A 22,612-nucleotide genomic window follows, 5' to 3' on the forward strand; every position below is an offset into this window, starting at 1 on the left:
ACACACACACACATACACACACACACACACACACACACACACACACACACACACACACACACACATATCTTTCCTTGAATATGAATGAGCAAAAGAATGTGGCATAGATTTTTAGAAAGAATTTTAAGGCTGGGCTTGGTGCCACCCACCTTTAATGCCAGCATTCCTGAGGTAGATGTGGTGGTGGAGATGAAGGCCTAAGGAGGTAGAAACAGGTGAACTTTTGTGATTTTTGATACCAGTGGTCTATTTAGCTAGTTCCAGGTCAGCCAGGGCTATATAGTAAGACTCTGACAAAAACAAACAAAAATCAGCCGGGCGGTGGTGGCGCACGCCTTTAATCCCAGCACTCGGGAGGCAGAGCCAGGCGGATCTCTGTGAGTTCGAGGCCAGCCTGGTCTCCAAAGCGAGTTCCAGGAAAGGCGCAAAGCTACACAGAGAAACCCTGTCTCGAAAAACAAAACAAAAAACAAAACAAAACAAAACAAAACAAAAATCTAACAAAACAAAACAAACATTGTGTAAAAACTACTTTTATGATGTACACAATTATTCTCACTATAAAATAAAGCAGAGTTTATTTTTCTAAATTAATAAGCTAATAATTAGCTAAAGGAAAATATAGAAAGCAAAGTGTCATATATGCACCAAAATCCAGATGAAAACCTCAAGCTTTAATCAAGAATCTTCCACATATATAAGAATAAGTAATACAAAGGGTCAACATTTTCCTACTACACCTCCATTCTCCTGGTAAGAAACAGGTGGAATATTTATAAATGATGTAAGTTGACATGGACAAAGTTAGGTCAACATTCCACATCCTTAATAAGTGATGAGCAGTTATGGCTTTGACGGCTTCCATTACTTAAAGTCAAACAGTTAAGTGCCCAACACTTTAGCAATTCATTCTAGTCACTGAGAAAAGGAAAGCTCTCACATAGGAACTGCACCATTATAAGGATGCATAACCTTTCAACTTTAATATCTGCATTAAAAAAGCAGAACCATAGAGCTACTAAGGAAATCACTGCTGTAAGAGTCTCCCAAATCCTTCCTATCTCGAACAGGTCATATGACATACCCATGAGTCATGTTAATCACAGAATCACATCTTAAAGAATCCAAATAGAGGGCTAGGGAGATAGCTCAGTCCGCAAAGTGTCTGGTAAGTAAGCATGAGAATTCAAGTTTGATTTCCAGAACACACATTCAGAACAAAAACAAGCAAAAACCAGGTGTGGTGACATTCATAATCTCTGTGCTAAGGGGACTGAGACACAAAGATCCCTGGGGCTCGGTGGTCAGATGCCCTCGTTTTATAAGTTCCAGGTCCATGGGAGACACTGTCTCAAATTAAAACAAAACGAAACAGATTGGGTGGACAGTTCCTGAAGAACACCACCAGAAGTTGTGCACTGGTCTCCACATTTATGCACTCACACACAGATGAAAGGGAACACACTTGAACAACACACATATGCATATACAAGGATTCTAAAGGTATTATATTACAATTATGAAGTTAGTATTTTTAATACTGTATGTCCTTTTACTAACAGAACTGATCAACTTCTGAAGGAATAAAAACTATACCTCTTCCATGTCTTAATATAAAGTTTGAGAAACAATGCATTTGCAACCAGATAAAGACTGTGATCAGAAATGATACCATACTATAGGTCATATATAATTTTCAATATTAAGGATGCAAGGAAATTATTTTTTAATCAAGTAGTGAAGATGCCAAATCACACCTGCCACCTCTATAACAAATTTAACATTTTAAAAGTAAATCTAACAAGATGTTTTGGTTAGAGGTATACAACATTATATAAATTTAAAATGTGAGCTAAAGTAATTCCCCCCCACCTCGCTATATATGCATCTAGATCAGTGGTTCTCAACCTCCCTGATGCTGCAACCTTTTCATACAATTCCTCATGTTGTAGTGAACCCCAACCATTAAGTTATTTCCTTGCTACTTCATAGCTAATTTTGCTACTGTTATGAATCATAATGTAAATATCTGATATGCAGGATATCTGATATTCGACCCCTGTGAAAGGGTTTTCTGACCCCTAAAGGGTGGTGACTCACAGGCTGAGAACCACTGATCTAAATGTTAGTGACATTATAGCTCTGGACTGTCTCATCACTGCTTTATGTGAAAGACACAGCCATGGACTGTACATACACACTTATTCTAGTTCTTTTCTGCAGTAATAGTTACTAAGTTGACCCTCTTTTGAACATAAACATCAGTGTGATTTGCCTGACTTCCATTGCTGCACTTAATTTTGTTGAAGGATGACTTCTGTCAACAGCAATATAAATGTAACTGTAACTAAAACTACAGGATGGATAGTTTTAAAACTTCACTGCCTGTCTTGCTGAAGACATCATGCTATGTCTGAAAGATAGATTTTAAAGTTTCAATGACTGTTCAGATAAAATTGATGGCATTCATTTTAATTTGGTTATCTCAGAAGAAACACAGAAACATATTATCTCCATAATAACAGATGGTTCATTACTAGCTATGAATTTTTTACTAAGGCTCTGGATTCAACTACACATATCTGATAAAAATATGAGGCATACGCATACATACTAAATAATTGTATTTCCCCATGGCATTCCTTTTTATTCATGATTTAATACTATGATCAGAAGAAAGCATGATTATACTACCTAGTAACTAATTATATACTGTCATCAGTGTTTTTAAATAACATTTTAATTTTACATTGCCATTTTTAATTGCTTCTGAAAATTATGTATTTTCTGATCACTTTACTTAAAAACTTCCCATGACAAAAATTAACATATCAAATGTAAAGTTTTAAAATCTGATCTTCTAACAAGTTAGATGGGTAAAGCATGGCAGGCCAGACTTAAGGAAAAGAACTGATAGTGAGCAAGAAGTTCACTATGACATGATATTCAGGCAAAGGATGGAGAGAGGTCATTACCACAAATGTGAAGGCACCAAAGGGCATGATGGTGGAGGAAAGATACGGGCTCAGGGAAGGTCAAGTTGAAATGAAAATGCTTAGGAAATTTATATCTAGATCAAACTTCATCTGTTTCAGCCTAATGTTTCATTGATCTTTAAAACAAACAATGTCATAAGGACTCTTTTCATAAATTACTCCTTTATGTTAAACTTTTAGTTAGGTCAACTTCAGAATTATCTCCAGATCCAACAGGCTTCTTAGTGGTTTACAGAGTAAACTATCATATTGTACATTAGTAAAATATGAAAATGACATTTCTCGCATTCAGCTCACTCCTGAGCTTACTCTCAACTAATTGTTCTATAACACAAATGTAAAACTTGTAAAAATGCAAATATTTATATTTTTTAATACATTTGGCATCATCAACCCAATGAGGATATTTCTGTGTTCCCAACATGACCACAGTTTCTAGGATGCAGTATGCAAAAAATATTTTTTATTTATCTATACATTGTTTCAGGTTTTTAACATGTCTAAAGTATGAGTTCCCATTAAAAATAAAAAGGATACTTTTGTAGTATTCTTTGTACTTATCAATATTTAATATAGTGACCTTAATAAATTACAGTGTTTTAGAATAGGTGAAATAAACTAACAAGTGTTCAATTTACTTGAACTGAATTAAACTAAGGTAAAGTGTAGTCTCTGTTTTTATTGTCTTGTGAAAAAAACTAAATTAATGGTTTTTGATACACCTTTTCACAAATTTGTTTAAAGAATTACATTATTATACAATTTATGGATCATAATTTCTTAATTTTCTTTGAAAACTATAAAAACGTAGGAAACTATGAAAATTGATGTAGTTTTAAATTTCAATCTTTTAATTTCACCAAATATTCTTTTTTGGGTGATGGGATAAAAGGATATAACATAAGGTCTACCATTGAACAAAATTTTAGTGTATTGCACAATGTAATATACAAGTACAATTCAGCAAAATAGATCCCTACAATCTTTTCTTTTCTTTAACCTTGCATAACTGAAAATGTACAGTCACTGAACATCAAATATCCATTGCCTACTCACTTTATCCCCCAGCCAGCAATAGCCACTTTGCTTTTCATTCCTGTGCATGACTATGTATATACGGTTACAGGAAGTGGTACATGGCATCTGGCCTCTTACTGACATACTTCAGTTGATACACTGGGTTTAAGGGTTTCTCACATTGCTGTGGATAACAGGATTTCCTTCTTCATAAATTCAACGATACTCTACTGGAAGGATATGTGGTTTTCTTCATCTATTCATCCCTTGATGGGCATTTTGACTGATTCTACAACTTGTGAGTAACACTGCAGTGAACCGTGAGGATAAGAGTACTTCTGTGTGATCCTGACTTCCATTTATTTAGCTGAGTATCTACAAGTGACTATTGGATCATAAGGCATTTCCACTTTTGAGAAAATTTATTCTCTTGAGTGCTGCACAATAGTACAACAGGGAATAACAGTCCACTTTCTTCATAGCCACACCAACATTTGTTTTGGCTTTTTGGTAATAATGGTCTCCTTAACAGTTGTAAGGTGGTGGCTATGGATGATAGACTTCTTTCCCTCATGCCTATCACCATGTTTTTTCATGTTCTAACTGCTCTCTCTCTCTTCTTTGAAGAACTGTCTATCCAATTCATTGATCTAATTTCTAAGTAAGCTTATTTTTATTTTATTTCTTCCTGTTGAGATGTAAGAGTTCCCTAAATATTTGAGATAAGTACCTTAAGAGATAGATAAGCAGTCTCTCCCATTCTATAGGTTGTCTTTCGCTGTACTGGTCAGTTCTTTGGCTGAGAAGTCTACAGCTTGGTCCTTTGCCTCATGACTTTTTTTTTTTTTTTTTTTTGTGGTGGATTTCTTTGGTGTCATATAAAAGATATCCTGTCTAACAAACAGGTAAAGAAGCTTTTAATGAATTTACTCTGACAGTTTCAGTTTCATGTCATCATGTCATGTATTTAAATACTTTGCTTTTTGTTTTCCTTTGAACATGGACATCCAGTTTTCCCAGCACTACTGGAAGAGACTAACCTTTCTGCACTGTGTATCCTTGGCATGTCTGCCAATGACTAGGCGAACATACACATAAATTTTTACTTCTGATATTTCAATTTGATCCCACTGAAATATAGATGTATTCCTGCTAGGACTATACTGTTTTAATGACTGTACATTTGCAATATGCTTAGGAAATGAGAGCAACATAAACTTTCAGATTTTCCTTCCTGAGGACTGTTTCTCACCATTCGGGGCCCTCTACATATTTTAACATTGATTTTTTCTTTTCCTATTTAAAAAAACAAAACAAAACAGATTTTTTATTATTGCAGTAATTTTTCATTGCTTTGAAGATTATAAACTTTTGAAGACTATTATGCCTTGCTATCCATGGACATAGCACATCATTGTATCTCTCTGTGTCATCTTTGATTCCAGCAATATTCTATACTGTTTAGTATATAAAAAGTACCTTCCCTGCTTAAGCTTATTCCTAAGTACTTTACACAATCAATGCTATTCTAAATCAAGTTCTCTTTTTGTTACCCTTTGAAATTGCTCATCACTGATACGCTTATATAATGTTAAGTTTGATCTTATAATTTTATTAAACTCATTTATTATTTCTCAAAAGAATTGTTTTGTGTAGTATTTATTACTTACAGGATGTTCTCTACAAACATAACTTTATTTCATCTTTCCCAACTGGCCATTTCTTTTACTTCCTTCCTACAACTGCTTTGGCTATGACTTCCAACACAGCAGTGTGTTCCAATGTTGAACACAGCAGCAAAAACGGGCCACACTGCAATTTTCTAATTTCTGAGGGCAAATTTTTATCCTTTTCACTGACTAGTATAATGTTAGCAGTGAGAGTCACAAATATGTTGTTTTTAAAGTTGTGATAATTTCTTCTATATACTCTACACTGAGCTTTTATAATGACAAGTTTTTATTATTATTATTATTACTACTACTACTACTAATTCTCTACTTTTAATTCTCCCAGCATACTTTTATCAGATCACACTTGGCATAATCTATAGTGTGTATCCATTAACATAATTATGGCTAGCTTTTCTCTTCTGTTTGTCTTTCATTTCCATGCCAGACTTGAGGGTAACTGATGTGCTGTTACAGGACTGTGATGTTCAGTATCTGCTAACATGTTCACCTTCATCAACAAATGATAGGGATGTCGTTCTGTATGCTATGAACATGTGTTGCTCTGAATGGTTGATAAATAAAGCTGTTTGGCCAATGGTAAGGCAGAAAAGGTTAGTTGGAACATTCCAACTAGAGAGAGAGGAAGAAGAAAGACAGAGCAGAGGAGATGCTGCTAGCTGCCACCAGGAGAAGCAAGATGTAAAGTACTGGTAAGCTACAAGACACATGGCAAAGTATAGATTTACAGAAATGGGTTAATTTAAGATGTAAGAACTAGCTAGCAAGAAGTCTGAGCCATTAGCCCATATAGTTTGAAAATCATATAAGCCTCTGTGTGTTTCTTTGTGTCTGAGTGGCTGCAGGCACGGGCGGGACCAGAGAAAACTCCAGCTACAAACAAATTCATATTTTCATATCATTTAGCATCCTTTAAAACTGTATTTATGTTAGTAAATAAGACCCTAGAATCTAAAGACCTCATTAGATTAATTCACTTCACAAATTAAGTAGTCAAAGAATATTACTCAGTATTGTTTGACAATTAAAAATCAGGATTGTTCTTGTTCTGAGTCGTGTCCCTGATATCAATAATGCAGTTCTTGTCCATAAAACACCACATACATTGACACCTACCTGTTCCTTTGCTGAAATATGGAGGCTTAAAAAATTTCACAACACCATAGACATGGACAATTGCACCTTCTTTAAGTAGATTCAAGGGTGTATATATATAGGGAGCTACCGGAACCTAAAGAAAGAAAAGACAGCAATTATATCACTATCTACATTTTAGACTATTATGGTGATATCTGTAAACTGCCAAGTATATATTATTTCATTTTAAAAGATTTATCCTAAAGAGAAGGACTTCAAAATGCAAAGGGGAAAGTTAAAAAAAAAAAAGCACTACTTCCAAATGTTACTATAGAAACCAACTAGTGTTCTTGAAATAATTTTATTCATAAGTAGATAAATTAACACATAAACCTATGAAAGTACAACCAACTTAAATTTTAATTATACTTCTTCAACAAGAAAAAGTGCAAAAATCCATTAGAATATCAAAAGCTGGTGTACAACTGAAGCAATAGAGAAAGTGTAAGGTGTATGCACCATCAGTGTTAGAGCTCTAAGAGACTTTTACTGAGGGGGATGACTAAGTGCACTGAGGCATCTGGCCACTAGAGTGCTGTGCTGTCAAAAAAGAACTCTGACCTTGGGAGGTGGGGACAATGTTTCTGTCTCGAATATTCCCAAGTGCATCTAGCTCTAAGGGTTCTTTAGCATTAAATCATCCAGTTACTTCTTCCCTATATGACAAAGAAATAAAACTGGAAAATGAAATTTATACTACAACTTGGCAGAGAAAATTCCAAAAAATGAAATTTTAGAACTGGTTTTTAAATTATCACTTCAAAACTTCTCACACAATCAAAATCACCTCCCCTCCACACACATCTATACAATTTAAAGATTTTATTACTGAAGCTGAAAAAAATGAGCTTTGATTCAGAAATCAATTGAATAATGCAATTCAGAACAATAACAAGAGAAAAGAGAAAGTCTTGTGTAAGGCTGTATCTCATACTAACAGCATCACTAAATTAACATGTAAAATTTCAGTAGCCCATTTACCCTGCCCCATTGAAAAATAAAATTAACATGCCACTCTGAAAATAACTATTTAAAATGTCAAATAGAGATAAATTCTTTATTCTTTTTAAGAAAGCTGATTCTTCGGCACAGAGAAGGGACTTTGCAATTTAATCAGTTTTTAAAATACAAGAAGAGTGTAGCTCATTAATTATGATAGATAATGCTCAGCAAAAGGAACAAAAAGGAGATTTGGGCTGTCAAATCAAGCCATCAAAATAACTGGACTCAGTCCTGCCTTAACAAGTATGCCCTGATACTGAGAAGAATGGGAAAACCAGCACAGCTTGGGGAAACTAAACAGTAACTGCTTACTGATTCAAAACAGAAAAAGAGAAAAAACAAAACAAAAAAACTTTTTAATTATTAATTTGCCTTCCCATGAAAAGTAGTTACTATAAATTTATATAGCTATTCTTTTCAATATAAATAAGTTAACTGATTTTTTCTCTATACCCATTCTCTTATAAGTCAGATTAATGTACTATGGAGCAAGAATTATCTATGAACATCAAAAATAAATTTATATAATACTACAAATAAACCTAACCTGAGTAGCAATTTGTTTCCCTTGCTGACAGTAAAGGATGATGCCCTAAATCAAGACTAGAGGGGGCAGTGGGCATACAAATCATTTTTTTTTTTTTTTTTTTTTTGGTTTTTCGAGACAGGGTTTCTCTGTGTAGCTTTGCGCCTTTTCCTGGAACTCACTTGGTAGCCCAGGCTGGCCTCGAACTCACAGAGATCCGCCTGGCTCTGCCTCCCGAGTGCTGGGATTAAAGGCGTGCGCCACCACCGCCCGGCTATACAAATCATTTTTAACTTGACAAATGTTGTTAGGGGAAAGCTAATAGGGTTAGATAAGAGGAGTGATAAATAAATGTGTATCACTGATAAGTGGTAACATGGAAGCACTAAATCTACAAAGTTAACAGCATTACAAGCACTTAGATATAATAACATTATCTCAGGGATCCAAAAATAGTCTGAAAGGTGGTGCAAAAGTGTCTAATATCTATGCCAATAAGAATATAGTATTTAAAGCATCCTACCATGCCCTAAGCTAGTCACACAATCTGGTATTTCTTTTTATGATGGTGGCTACTGGGGCACTTTATTGTTCAATGAATATTCCTAAAAGGACTAGAATATTTCTGTGCAATAGGACCTTGTGTGATAAGGGGACTGCTGTAGTCAACACAATGGCAAATAGAAGATTGAAATATAACCAGTGTGGCTATGAATTGAGTTTTCCTTTTTTGACCTGAGACAGTCTCCTTGTAAGATCCTGCTTCATGGAATTCTGTCATGCTGGAACTACAGCATGTGTCAACAACTAGCCACACATTTTTTATTTTCCATTTGATAGCCTCTCATATCCAGCTGCTGCAACATTAGACAACACAGATCTAGAAAGTCACTTACCCTAAGATATTAAAACATATTCACTAAAAAGCTACGGGATACAATACACTAAAGATAATTTGATGACATCTACAAAAACCCTTCAGCACACAGGTCACCTCTCTAGGTTTCACAAAGACATAAAAGGCCTCTATTATGTCTTGATAGTTTAAGACAAAGCTTATCACACAGTGGGGCAAGAGAATGTGAGTACTAGGGACTGAGGATGTACCTCAGAGACAGTGCTGACTGTCAACGACAACTGTTTGGGTTTAATCCCTAGAACCAATCAAAAACTCCAAAGAAACAAACAGTAACACAACAACCTCTCCTCAAACGAAAGAAACCCATCCCTAAAAATGGGTTAAATGAAATATAATTTACAGCTATGGATAAAAATCAAGACAACTATGCCAGAAAGATGAAAATGTATCTAGTAGGGCTGGGGAGATGGTTCAGTAAGTGATAGTACACTGGCCATACATATGTGAAGACTGGAACATGCAGGTAAACACTGGGTCGTTTGGCGGTCCATCTGTAATCACAACACTTTGAAGGCAGAGACAGAGGACCCAGGAACAAGCTGGTTAGCTAGACTAGAGTTAGCAAACTCTGGGTTTCAGTGAGATATTCTGCTTCAGAATATATGGTAAACAGTGATAGAAGACATCTGACCATCACCTGCTGGCATATACAAGTACTTTCCGGGTGCACATACAGTAGTTAAAGACTGCTTACTGCTCTTGCAGAGGACTAAGGTTTGGTTTCTAGCACCCAAACTGAGTGTCTCTCAAACATCTGTAACTCCAGTTCCAGGAGACCAAATGCCTTCTGGCATCTGTGGGCACCTGCTTACAAGTGGTGTACATAAACTCCATACACAGAAACAGAAATAAATAATAAATAAATATAGGTAGAATATACATATTATATTAAACTTTATCAATGTATCACCTTCCTTCCAGTTTCACTCAGCTTTAAGTATCCAATCTATAAAAATGGAACCTTCCTTTGGACACCAAAATTTTATAAAATAAAAACATGGTTAAAAAATGTGTAAATATAAAAAATTTTTTATTTATACAATTTGTTAAATCACAATTCAGCACACAAGAAACTGTTTTAATACAAGCTGACAAAAGAAGAAAAGAAATTAATTTGCATGTGGTTTAAACTAATAAAAATTGCATGTCTTCATAAAGTAAGAGCTGGTTTCCTTCCAGTTTTCTTACATGTGCACAGCTTATGCAGAGATATTAGTAGATAATATAGGCAAAAATAATCAAATATTGTTAGATAAATACAAAACTATAATATTATATCATCATATAAAAAAAGTGAAGATACTGGTTTTCCATTGAATTGGCACTAATGTAAAATCTGACTATAAGATAGGTTAATTTAAAATCAAATTATAAAGTAGATCTAAATATGAAACAGCTGTGTAAATGTGTATGTATCACTGTATATTAAATATCACCTTACCAAAGACATTGCTTCTGTGGAAAATCCTCTTAGAGATTTACCAAAAACCTGAAAACAAAACAGAGACTTATTTGTATGTATGTGACTTCCAATGTGACCACAGGTGTTCAAATACAGTTAACTATGCACTTAACAATACTCCACTCTCTCTATTTGGTTCCCATGACTTATGTCAGGCACTCACAACCACCTATAGCTCCAGTTCCAGGGGACCCAACACACTGCTCTGGTCTCCACAGGCACTTGCACTCATTTGTACATAACCCTACTCACACATAAATTCCCATAATTAAAAATCTTTAAAAAAAGTTAAAGATGTAAGATCAAAGGAAGATGTACTAAAAGAGGGAATCAAGCCTCTCCAGTCTCCCAAGAGCAACTTCATCAGCTAATATTAACTAACCACAGAGGTAGAGACTGACAATCCAACATGGCACTCAAGGGCAGGGCAACTTCATGTTCTCTATCTCAGAACAGACACCACTGTGCTATGGACAGTTTTAGTGAGGTAGGAATTAGTAATTCAGTGATTGTGAAGAGGAGGAAGAGGGTATCCAAGCCTCAAACTCTGGGCTTTATGTGTGGCATTTTTATGGCTCATAATACTGTTATCACTTTTATTTCCCTTAATCCATCCATTGTCATTTTGTTTTGGCAAATTCAATTCAATGAGAATGTTTCAGCCTCCACAGCAAACAACTAAAACAGTTCAGACTAAGCATTTCACCCCCAGACTTACAGAAACATTATTTTATTCACTGACTTTGTCCCATTAAAACCACAGCATGACTAGACAAGGCCAAGGAGCCACAGTTCTTAACAGTTAAATCCACGAAAAGTTTCCTTCTCACCGAAGCTGTTATCTTTCTAGCATATGCTGGGCACTTAAGGAACAAAATAAACAATCTCAAATGAACAATCTTCACAAAAAGTAAAAAATACTTTGTTTTCAACTGACATCAGAGCAATACATGATAATTAAAATGAAAATAGGATTTTAGTCTAATGTAAATGGAAGTAAGATTTTAGTCAAAGATTTACTAGATTATTGTCTAATCTAACAGATGTCAGTTCTAAATTCTAATGTTCACACACACACACACACACACACACACACACACACACACACCACCCTTTCTCACACACATACATACAAATCCCCAGTAATTCACATTTACTATTTCACTAAAAACATTTTTAAATATAAATATTATACACAAAGAAACAAAAATAACAAAATTTATAGGGAATACATAATACCAAAGTACAGCTGATTTTGACTCAAATATTTCCTTAACCTAGAAAAAGGCAGGGAAAGAAAATATTCAGCATTTTAGAAAATTCAGAACCTAGGACACACACAAACGGCAGGTTAACCATCCACCCTCTGCCAGTGCCACTAATGCTAGCTTTAGTTTCTATCATGTAGGATAGTCCTTCAATTACTACAAACCCTCCACAGTGAGTTTCCTATTTGAGATGCCACTCTGGTAGAAGAAAACAAATTGAAAAAGAATTCACTAAATAACCACAGGGAAGGTCTCACTTGAAATGTGATCATAAACAGAAGCTACTGTTAAATTATTTATATTGTAATAATGGAATTGTGTCTGTGTATATAACCCCAAAATCAGGAAGAGCCATATACCAATGCAGACATTCGTTTTGCTATTACTGTTAAAACATAGATGAGAAAGAGCAGGACAGAGAGCGCAGCTTGCTGCTCTTATAACGACACCAGTTCAGTTCAGTTCTCAGCACCCACATCAGACAGCTCACAACCACCTACAACTCCAGTGCTCATGGGACCCAATGTCCTCTAGTGGCCTCTTCACTTGGTACCATCAGGCATGTGATGCTAATGCAGTCACAGATATAAATAAGTATATCTTTTAAAAATTGAGTGAATATTTCGATAGCCTAATGATCTTTTTGCATAAACATGTACATATGCATGTATAATTTTTGGAGACTATTCTTCTACATCCTGAAATATGGCTTAAGTTACATAGTTCATAAATTTGCCTCAAAATAAATATACAACAGTCAAATGAGTTGAATACTCAAAAGACAAAATAAAGTAGCCGATAACTGTGATTGTTGACCTTGATAGATCTGGAATCTGCTAAGTAACATGCCTCTGGGGAGGTCTTTGAGGGCATTTCCAGGAAGGAGTCGGGAGTTCTTCCACCAGATGGGTGGTACATTCCAGCTAAGAGTCATATAATGAATCCCCAGAGGTCTAAGGGAAAAGCAAGCAGCTTTTCTGCCTACCTTTCCTTCCTGTTGGTGAGTGCAACAATCCCACTGCTGCTGCTATCCTTTACTGACATCAGACCCCAGATTCTTGAATGTTCCAAAGGCTCTCCAGAAGTACTGCAGCCTTTCAGCACCAGGCTGTGACTGATGAGGCATCAGACTAATTGGCTGAACAAGGTTCTCAGCCTTTCCAGAATTCAGATGGCCATTTTTAAGGCTATCCAGCCTCTAAAGTCTACACAAATAATACAGTCTTTCTGTCACTTCTCTTCCTCTAAAAACTCTATGCTGCTGAAGTTAGGTGACCAACGTATGAATGTTCGTCAAATAACTCTCACTGGTTCTATGTCTAAATTTGTTCATAATAAAGGCTGGCAAAGTGGCTCAATCAGTAAAAGAAGCCAATGACAAGTCTGACAAGCTGAGTTTGATTGCAAAACTCACATGGAGGAAGGAGAGGACCAACTCGACATGTGGTCCTTTGACCTCTATATTCCTGAACATGTAGTTGGCCATATATATATAAATGTTCTTTATCCTAACAAGAAAGTAAGTACTCTTCTAACTTTCTGGATTCTACTATCATGAAAAGTGCTGGGATTTGTCAAACACATTTTTTGCATCAACTGGCATAATCATTTAAAATGTTTCCCCTTCATTCAATTGAGGTAGTATATTGCAATGTTGGGGAATATTATTTTAAGGTGTGTTACTTTTGTTTATGTTGCATTTGTTTAACTCTGTGAAGCTGTGTTACTGTGCTTGTCTAAAATACCTGATGGTCTAATAAAGAGCTGAATGGCCAATAGTGAGGCAAGAGAAAGGATAGGCAGGGCTGGCAGCCAGAGAAAATAAATAGAAGGAGAAACGTGGGTGAGGAGAGATCTAAGAGCAAGAGGAAAAGGAGGCCATCAGGGGCCAGCCACTCAGCTACACAACCAGCAACAGAGTAAGAAAGAAAGCATAAAAAAATAGAGAAAGGTAAAAGCCCAGAGGCAAAAGGTAGATGGGATAATTCAGGTTAAGAAAAGCTAGAAAGAAACAAGCCAAGCTAAGGCTGGGCACTCATAATTAAGTATAAGCCTCTGTGTAATTTATTTGGGATCTGGGTGGTGGGCCCCCAAAAGACCAAAGATCAACCAACAACATTGCAATGATTCAAATTTTTTTTTTACGTTTTTGTTTTTTGTTTTTTTGGGGGTTTTGTTTTGTTTTTTTGTTTTTGTTTGTTTGGGGTGTTTTTTGTTATATTTTTTACATCTCTGCTTGGGATTAATCCTACCCAGTCTAATCCTAGTCACAGGCTGCAGGTTTACCTTGGTTACTACTTGGTTAAGGGTTTTTCAGGCATTTTTTTTTTAATCACTAAGAATCTTATGAGCACACTGAGTTACAAAATACAGTAATTTTTAATTGCACTCAGTTTAACTGAGGGGGAAATAAATATGTAAGTACAGAGGTTCTGTACTTATACTAAATACTGAAATGAAGGGAAAGGAGAAACCATTCCTTTATATACATAGCCAACTGACTTGCAATTTTAAAAGCATCACTTTTTTAGGTATATCACCTAAATTACATATTTTATATTTTAGGTATATTTTAAATATAAAATATGTTTTATATTTTAGGTATATCTGTAAAATATAATTGACAAATTATCAAAAATGAATCTGTGAGTATCATTAATAACTCTAAATCTATTTTAAAATAATAATATAAAATTATCCTGCCATTTTAAAGAAAACTTTTACAGTCGTTTGCTAATTTTTCCAAAAATAATACAAATTGTTGCTTTTGTTTTTGAATTTTCTTTGTCAACTGATAAAAACATAACATACATATATAAATAAATCTATTAGACACAACAGTTTTTCCCATATAATAAAACTGGTAACTATATTTTCACAAGCATCATTATTTTGAAATATAATTGTGAAGAAAATAATTTAAATGTTTGTAATTCAGGCATGCAAAAAACAAAAACAAGAATAAGAACATACGATGGGTTTAACAAAACCAACAGAAACCAGGCATGGTGATATGTCCATAATTCTGGTACTTGAGAGATTGAATCAAGGGTATCATAATTTCACAGCCTGTCTGGACTGTCCAGTGAAACCCTTGCAGAGGAAGGTAGGGCTTGAGTTGCAGTTCAGTGGAAAAGCATGTGCACAACCTGAATAAAGCCCAAAGTTTGAACTAGAAACGGAAACATGGGCTGGAGATATGGCTCAGCCATGAAAAGGTTAAGAGCATTATTTGCTTGGCCACAGGACCCGGGTTTGATTCCTAGCACTCACATAACTCCAGGTGCAGGAACCCTGACATCCTCTTCTAGTCTCTGAGAGCACCAGGCACACATGTGGTGCACACACACATGCAGGCAAAACATACATACACATAAAATTAGAAAGGCAAAAATCTATAGACATAAAATTAAAAAAAAATCAAATGTCTGAAACAGAAAGGTCAAAATTTCAGAAGTGACAGACAAGAAAACTAGCAGAAATGATTTAATATCAATTAAAAATTATTGAAGTAGAAGAAAATATAAACACAATAAAGGAGGTATGAAAAAGGCAAGCTGGAAACTTTGTATAAAAAATTGTAAGGGAATTAATGGTGTACTGAACTGAGTTAAGAGATTAGCAAAGAAAGTACTGTAATAAAATGGAAGAGAACATAAAAAGCTGACACTCGCAGCCAGGCGGTGGTGGTGCAAGCCTTTAATCCCAGCACTCGGGAGGCAGAGTCAGGCGGATTTCTGTGAGTTTGAGGCCAGCCTGGTCTACAGAGCGAGATCCAGGACAGGCTCCAAAACTACACAGAGAAACCCTGTCTCAAAAAAAAAAAAAAAAAAAAAAAAAAAAAGCTGACACTTGCAATATATCAAATAGATCTCTAGCCAGAAATGACCAAGAATAAACAAATTACGAAGACAAAAGCTAGAAATGAGGTATCACTACTAATCTTATCAATACTAAAATGCATCAAAGAACAACTTTTTATCAGCATATTGGTGAACTTAAAGAAAAAGAACAATTTCCTTTAGAAACAAAAACTGCCAAGAGTTCCATCAGACAAATCAAGTAAAACTGAAGGAGCCAGACCTCAAGTTGAAGGTGACACATTTTTTGTCAATATTTCTCCCATAAAAATGTTGCCCGCCACAACTGTCTTTACTGCGGCTTACTTTAAAGGTTCACAAACATTTAGGGCAGCAATAATCATTCTCCAAGCTATTCACACAATGAAGAGGAGGGGCCACTGACAACCTTTTTCATGAGAACTGCATTCTTATAAAAAAAAAAGTGTCGTCATAACAAATCTTCACACTGATAGCTTTGGTAACGCAGAAGTAAAAACCTGTAGCAACCGTTAGAGAACCAAACCCAACAGAGTATCAAAAACAAACAGTTGTTTCTTAAAATGCAGATAGTTTTAACAGTAAAAAAAAAAAACAAAATCAATGAAGGTGAACTACATATTAACAGATTAAATAAGAGAACTAGTGATCGGCACTCAAGGTGAACAAAAACTCTAATTCCAATTGAGAAAGAACTATCAGTGAACCAAGATGTGAAGACATTTGCTCAGTCTGACAAAAAGCAGATATAATTACTGATAAACTGTCACTTGAAATGATGGATGATTTACTACTGACACTCTGGGAAAATCTTACTCAACTTTCTACTTTTCTATAGACCGCTTTTACATACATAGTGTCACCTGTCCCTAATAGCATTTAGAGTGCTTCTTTTTCTGGTCTACAGACTTTTTCCTTCTGTCTTTAGCAGACAACACAGGCTACCTGGACAAGGAGTAGGATGAGTACCCAGATTATATAACTGATCTCGGGGGAAGGTTAAAGTATCACATCATTAATTATGACATTTGCGGGGCCTTTGGAAGGCAGTCATGATCCCATCAAGAGGTTCCTCATAATCCTAGTTGTCTGTCATAAGCTGTTAAATTATATACCTTTAAACAACATATTTAAAATATGAAAAATATAATAAGGTGATAATGGTGTGGAAGTCACCCAAATATCTATTCTAGATTAGACATTAATTACAAGTGTGTGTTTTCTTTGTAAAGTAGTATGTTGAAGGCAAACTTAAAGAAAGTTATTAAATTAGGTCATCCTAAAAAGTCCAGACAGAACGGATGGCTATTGTGATAGTCTGGTTGTGAGAGAAAGCAGACCTCATGTAAAAGTAAAGAAACGAGAGGTAGGAGGAGGATACTACAACAACCCTTTGCAAAGGGAAAAGTAGGATTTCCTTATATAGATACTGCCTGTGTACATTACTGTAAATGTATCACCTACTAAAAATCACTCGTGTGTGTGTGTGTGTGTGTGTGTGTGTGTGTGTGTGTGTGTGTGTGAACCGTAAATATATAAAGTTACCTATTTCTAGAGTGTAAGTCAAATGGTAAGGAGAAACGAAGCACTACATACCTTAAAGTCTAATCTTCAGAGCAGCTGCTTTACTTCCACAAGACATTAAGAAAAAAACGACTGAGCTTTCCCTGAAAAGGCAAAAAAAGCAGTTCACAAAAAAAGATAGTTTTTAACAATATATAAGCAATTAGAATACATTTTAAACCATTAAAATTTAAGGGGTTGTAACAATACTAGCAAAACACACAAAGACACTTGTAGATTCTGAAGAAGGTTCCCTCTTAGGACTACCTGAGAGCTACTAATCACAAAGGTCTCTGCTAACACACACACACACACTCACACAGAGCGATATTTTATTTGTGCTGAAATGTGATTTTATTTGTATGTTAATAAATAAAGTTGCCGGGGGTCAGATCTAATAGCAAGCTATTTAGCAGAAGTCTGGCAGTGGTAGCACACACCCTTAATCCAATCACATGGCAGGCAGATCTCTGTGTGTTCAAGAATACAGCCAGCATGGTGACACACACCTTTAATCCAAGTACCAACCATAGAGACCTGGAGGTCTGTATAGACAGGCAGTGACAAGGAAGTCATGTGGTTGGGTTTAGAACCAATGAGAAAGCAGAACAGAAAGGCATTAAAAAGAGGATCACACAGGAGAAGGTCTCTCTCTCTCTCTCTCAGGGGAAGGAGGGCAGCGAATGGTAAGCTAAAGGCTATTCGCTAGTGCTCTGACCTCTTGGGCTTTTAACTCTTTATTTGGCTCTGTGTTTCTTATTTAATAAGACCATTTAGAATAACATCTACACACACACACACACACACACACACACACACACACACACACACACAATGTGCAAGCCTAGACTGATGTAACCTTTGCTACTAATGTCTACCGCCAAGGATATGTCCCAAAATATCTTCAGCAAGCACACTCATTTGCCTTGAAAACCTCGCACTGCCACAGTCCTCACTATATACTCACAGTTCACTATGATATGCTTTTCAGGTTGTAATGCAATTCCATTCCTAAATAAGCTTAATTACTCTTTAGAAAGTCTTTCTCTGATGCTCATTTAGACCATCCTTTCAGGAAGTCAATATATTGTAGTCACATGAATATTATAATTTACCTGAGAAAAATCAAAGGACCTAAAATAAGTATCATTCATAATTCAATTTGTTAAACAATCCTTTTTGCTTAGATACAAAGAATGATGAAGTAAATTAATTTTTCCAAGCTTTGTTTTATCCTCTAATACTATCTCTTAACCAAAAAAAAAAAGCTTGCTTTTGGAAGGCAGTGATTTTAATGAAAAAATTCCAAATATGAATGATAAACTCATAAACTAGGATAGTCTGGTCAAATCAATACACTGAGACAAAAGTGTAATTTAGTTTTTGTGCCAGTTCAGTAACTAACCATTCTGTCAACTTTAAAAAAGTTATTTACTTAAAAATACAGATAAAAACAAGTGTTTACTCACCAGTTTTCAAAATTTCTTTTGGCTCTTATTTTTAATTACATATATATCATGGACTCTTTGTAACATTAACATGGATATCTATTTTATTTGTTGAAAATGTCTGAAGTAGATCCTATAATACCTACCTCTCAAATTAATATTTTAGATTTACATGTAACTAGCGAAGTTCCAAGTTGATTGATGAGACAGAAACCACACCAACTTTACTCATAAAAATCATTGTAAAACTACAGGCATAAACTAAGAGTATAGATAACGTGTAATGATTCAGAAGTAAAGATGCAAAGCTTTACTCAGAGGTAAAATCCTAGAAAGAATAATTAACAACAAATAACTGGACAACCTGCAAATTTCAAACCCATCTATGACCCACCAAAGAGGAGGTATAGGGCAATAACCCACCAGAGAGCTGAGGAAAGAGAATCTTCAGTGACAGAAGAGAGGCATGCACTTGCTTATCCAAAGCAAAAGTCAGATATTGTCTAACACCTGTGAGAAAATTTACCAGACATTTTTAATGGACTGTTAAAGTCAGGAATGGACTTTACAAATGTACAGTGCACTTAGGAGCTGCTAACCAAGGGGATTTAGTCACTTACAAGCTTTTCTTCACAGACTTGAAAGGTAAGACCAAGAGGCAAAAAACAGCAACAGCAGTAATGGGAGGAAAGGCAGAAACCTTGTGACTCTTTCCCCCTTACCTTTAATTCAGAAAAAAAAAAAAAAAAAGGCCTAGCAATTTAAGGGCTTGAGTAACAAGCCTCTGAATTTGGGGAAAACCCACTGTGGCTGGAAAACAAAAACAAAAAACAAATCTAAAACACCTTCCACTCCTATTTGGAAAGAGAACACAGGAGTAAGGTCCAACCCTACAGTTTGAGGAAGGTCAAGATGGCCTAGCACCAGAGTCTTCTCCAATATCCAAACTTAAATTCAGGGCTTAAATGTGTGTCTCCTCTCCTCTTGTCCAGCATGAATGGGAATTTAAAACAGTTAAGCTTCCTGAACTCAATGTCTCTCTAGCCTAATTGCTCTGGAATTTATCTCACCACGTGTGACACAAACTATCTAGATTTAAATGTCATGTCTACCATTTGTTAGCTATCTGATCTCAGGAAAATTACTTAACCTTTCTGAAATGCAGTATCTTCATCTATACAGGTAAGGTAGGTATAAAAGTGTCAATGCCACAAGTCTTTGTCATGATTACATGAATTAACACATAAAATGCCACACAACAGGAAAAAAATACTAAGTTTTTCGGTTTATTAACCTTAGGTTACTATTTTTTTTCCTATCCTTTCTACTAGTCATTCAAATCATTAGCAACTCTTTTTTTTGTTTGTTTGTTTGTTTGGTTGGTTTCTCGAGACAGAGTTTCTCTGTGTAGCTTTGCGCCTTTCCTGGAACTCCCTCTGTAGTCCAGGCTGGCCTTGAACTCACAGAGATCCACCTGCCTCTGCCTCCCGTGTGTTGGGATTAAAGGCGTGCGCCACAAATGCCCGGCCTCATTAGCAACTCTTACTATATTCCTGTCATTGCCTAGTTGGATTTTCTCCCTCTAAGCTTTCTATATACAATATATTCTTTGTGCAGGAAGCAGAGTGGCCATGTCTTTCTCCTGTTAACAACTAAGTATGAAACTAACACATGTTTACTGTTAGCATCCAAATTCCTCAACATTCACATGACTGCTCTTACTCAAAAGGAAGGTTAAGTAAAATACACTGTCACCTTGAAAGTTCCAGTTCAACTTTCCCAATCTAATATAGCAAACCAAAAAGTTATCTCATGTTTACATACCATAATGCTACATTTATTATTAATTAGAATTAGAGATCACCTTTAGTATGGTGACTAGATATATTTATCTTTGTACCTCAGAACCTTATCTAGTGTCTCACAAAACAATAAATGTTTGTTAAGTGAATGCAGGAAAATTATGAATAACAGTAAAATATCTCATCTCAAATATAATTGTAAAAATAAAAGCCAATCTCTCACAAAGATGCTGAATATAAAATATGAGCATTCCTCTTAGGAGGAAAATATGTTCTGAGTTAACAACCTTCTTAGTTGGATATACACATTGCTATGATCACAATCTGACTATAGAGCTCTGAAACCTACTTTGTGTAATTTATTCAGTGGCTAAACTTCCTCTTGGTACCCCTTTGACTTTATTAATTCAAGTGACATTCACAGTTGTGTTTCACAATAACGTCCAATGAAAATTCAACTAGGGAAGCTGACAACTTGCTGAGGACGCAAAACACCGTTTTATCAAAAGTATAGCTGATAATGTGCTTTGAGTTTCTCTTTATTTTTTTTCTTTAATAAACTAGTTTTCAGTGTTGGGATGCAGGCATTAATAGAACATACTTTATAACATTATTGCAATTACCAAAACATAGCATGCTTCTAAGGAGCTGAACTGTAATTTTCCACTTAGCTTTTGTATTTAAAGTATTTCTAAGACCCAGTTTTAAGATTTGTTAGTTTCACTACTTCATCACCGAACTTTAAAATTTCCAGACACGGAGAGAGGGGGGGAATTAAGTATGGGTTTTGTTTTTTAATTCCTTTGGCAATTAAAATATTGTGTATGCACACTGCACGGAAAGCTTAATTTCAAGAGATACTGGTTGCCTCCTCCCTCGAACTCATAAATATCCTAGTGAGAAAGAACTGATGTTAATCTGTGCAGTCTGGCTTGAATCTTCCTCCTCAGACTCCTTGGCTGGGCCACTCACTAACATCACTAGTTAACTTCGATGTGTATGGACTCACCGTCCCCTAACCACTGAGAAGCATGAGGGCTGCTACTCAGATCTAGGCACGTCTCCTCCCGGTCGTGTTCGGTTCACACTAGCGATACGGAATGGAGTTTCTGCAAAACTGCACCAAATGCTGAACTAAACAGTCCTCGTTATATTCACCCAGGGCTGGACCCGCCTCGCACCCACCACCAACTCCAAAGCTTCCCGAGCTCACTCACCAGCAAGGCGCGCGGGAAACTACAAGGTGTCTGGACCGACGCGCACGTGACGTCATGCGCGCGCCCGCAGCTGGGTCCACGCATGCGTGCTCCACTAGGACGGCCCGGCTCCTTCCGGAGGTCTCCCCCGGTAAACACGGCGAGAAGGCGGAGCGCGGTGGCCGCGCCCCGTCGGTCACCACCACCCAGGCTTCTCGCCGCTCCCCTTTCCACGCCTCTCGCGGATTTCCGGAACACTCAAAGGTGCCAACTCCAGCCTCCAGCGGGAGCGGACCTGCTTTTAAGATTCCTAAATCCTGGACTGGAGAGTAGGCTCAACTGTTAGAGGCTAGGCTCACAACCCTAAATAAAATTCCTAAATCCTGTAGCCAGTAGGAACCCTATTCCAAACCAGGCATTGGTTCCAGATTCCATTCTGTTCACTAGAAGCCCTCCAGGTTTCTATGTTATTCATCCTTCTATGTTTAGCATTCAAATGCAACTTTTGTAAGGATGTATTTATTCATCCTTCTATGTTAAGCATTCAAATGCAGCTTTTGGAAGAATGTATTTATTCATCCTTCTATGTTAAGCATTCAAATGCAGCTTTTATAAGGATGGAAGGACACGAGAATAACAATGTTATTTGTTTTACAGCAGTTTGGGGACATATTACTTTCAAGTAAATTGAGGAACCTCGACATTATTTTATAAAGCTACCTTTTGCCTTCCCACCTCCTTGTTCA

General features: G+C 36.1%; 1 protein-coding gene across 4 annotated transcripts in view; it reads right to left on the reverse strand.

Moving 5' to 3' along the window:
- The window catches only part of Pot1 (protection of telomeres 1), a 68,686-nt gene extending 46,740 nt beyond the window's left edge, over window positions 1-21,946 (reverse strand). The window contains exons 1-4 of one of the 4 annotated variants that reach the window (XM_052720771.1): window positions 21,888-21,945; window positions 17,454-17,524; window positions 10,730-10,777; window positions 6,821-6,935 (exon numbers count right to left, since the gene is read on the reverse strand). In XM_052720771.1, the coding sequence (XP_052576731.1) occupies window positions 6,821-6,935; window positions 10,730-10,738 (124 nt within the window). In that variant the 5' untranslated portion in view covers window positions 10,739-10,777; window positions 17,454-17,524; window positions 21,888-21,945. Of the gene's footprint in view, window positions 1-6,820; window positions 6,936-10,729; window positions 10,778-11,468; window positions 11,528-17,453; window positions 17,525-18,387; window positions 18,407-21,887 lie in introns of those variants that run through there. The other 3 variants (XM_052720773.1, XM_052720775.1, XM_052720774.1) reach the window with 3 other exon arrangements.
- Between the last annotated feature and the right edge of the window lie 666 nt (window positions 21,947-22,612).

This window comes from Peromyscus californicus, unplaced genomic scaffold (genome assembly GCF_007827085.1).
Source record: "Peromyscus californicus insignis strain IS unplaced genomic scaffold, ASM782708v3 Scaffold_6__1_contigs__length_162567912, whole genome shotgun sequence".
NCBI classification, from domain to species: Eukaryota; Metazoa; Chordata; class Mammalia; order Rodentia; family Cricetidae; genus Peromyscus; species Peromyscus californicus.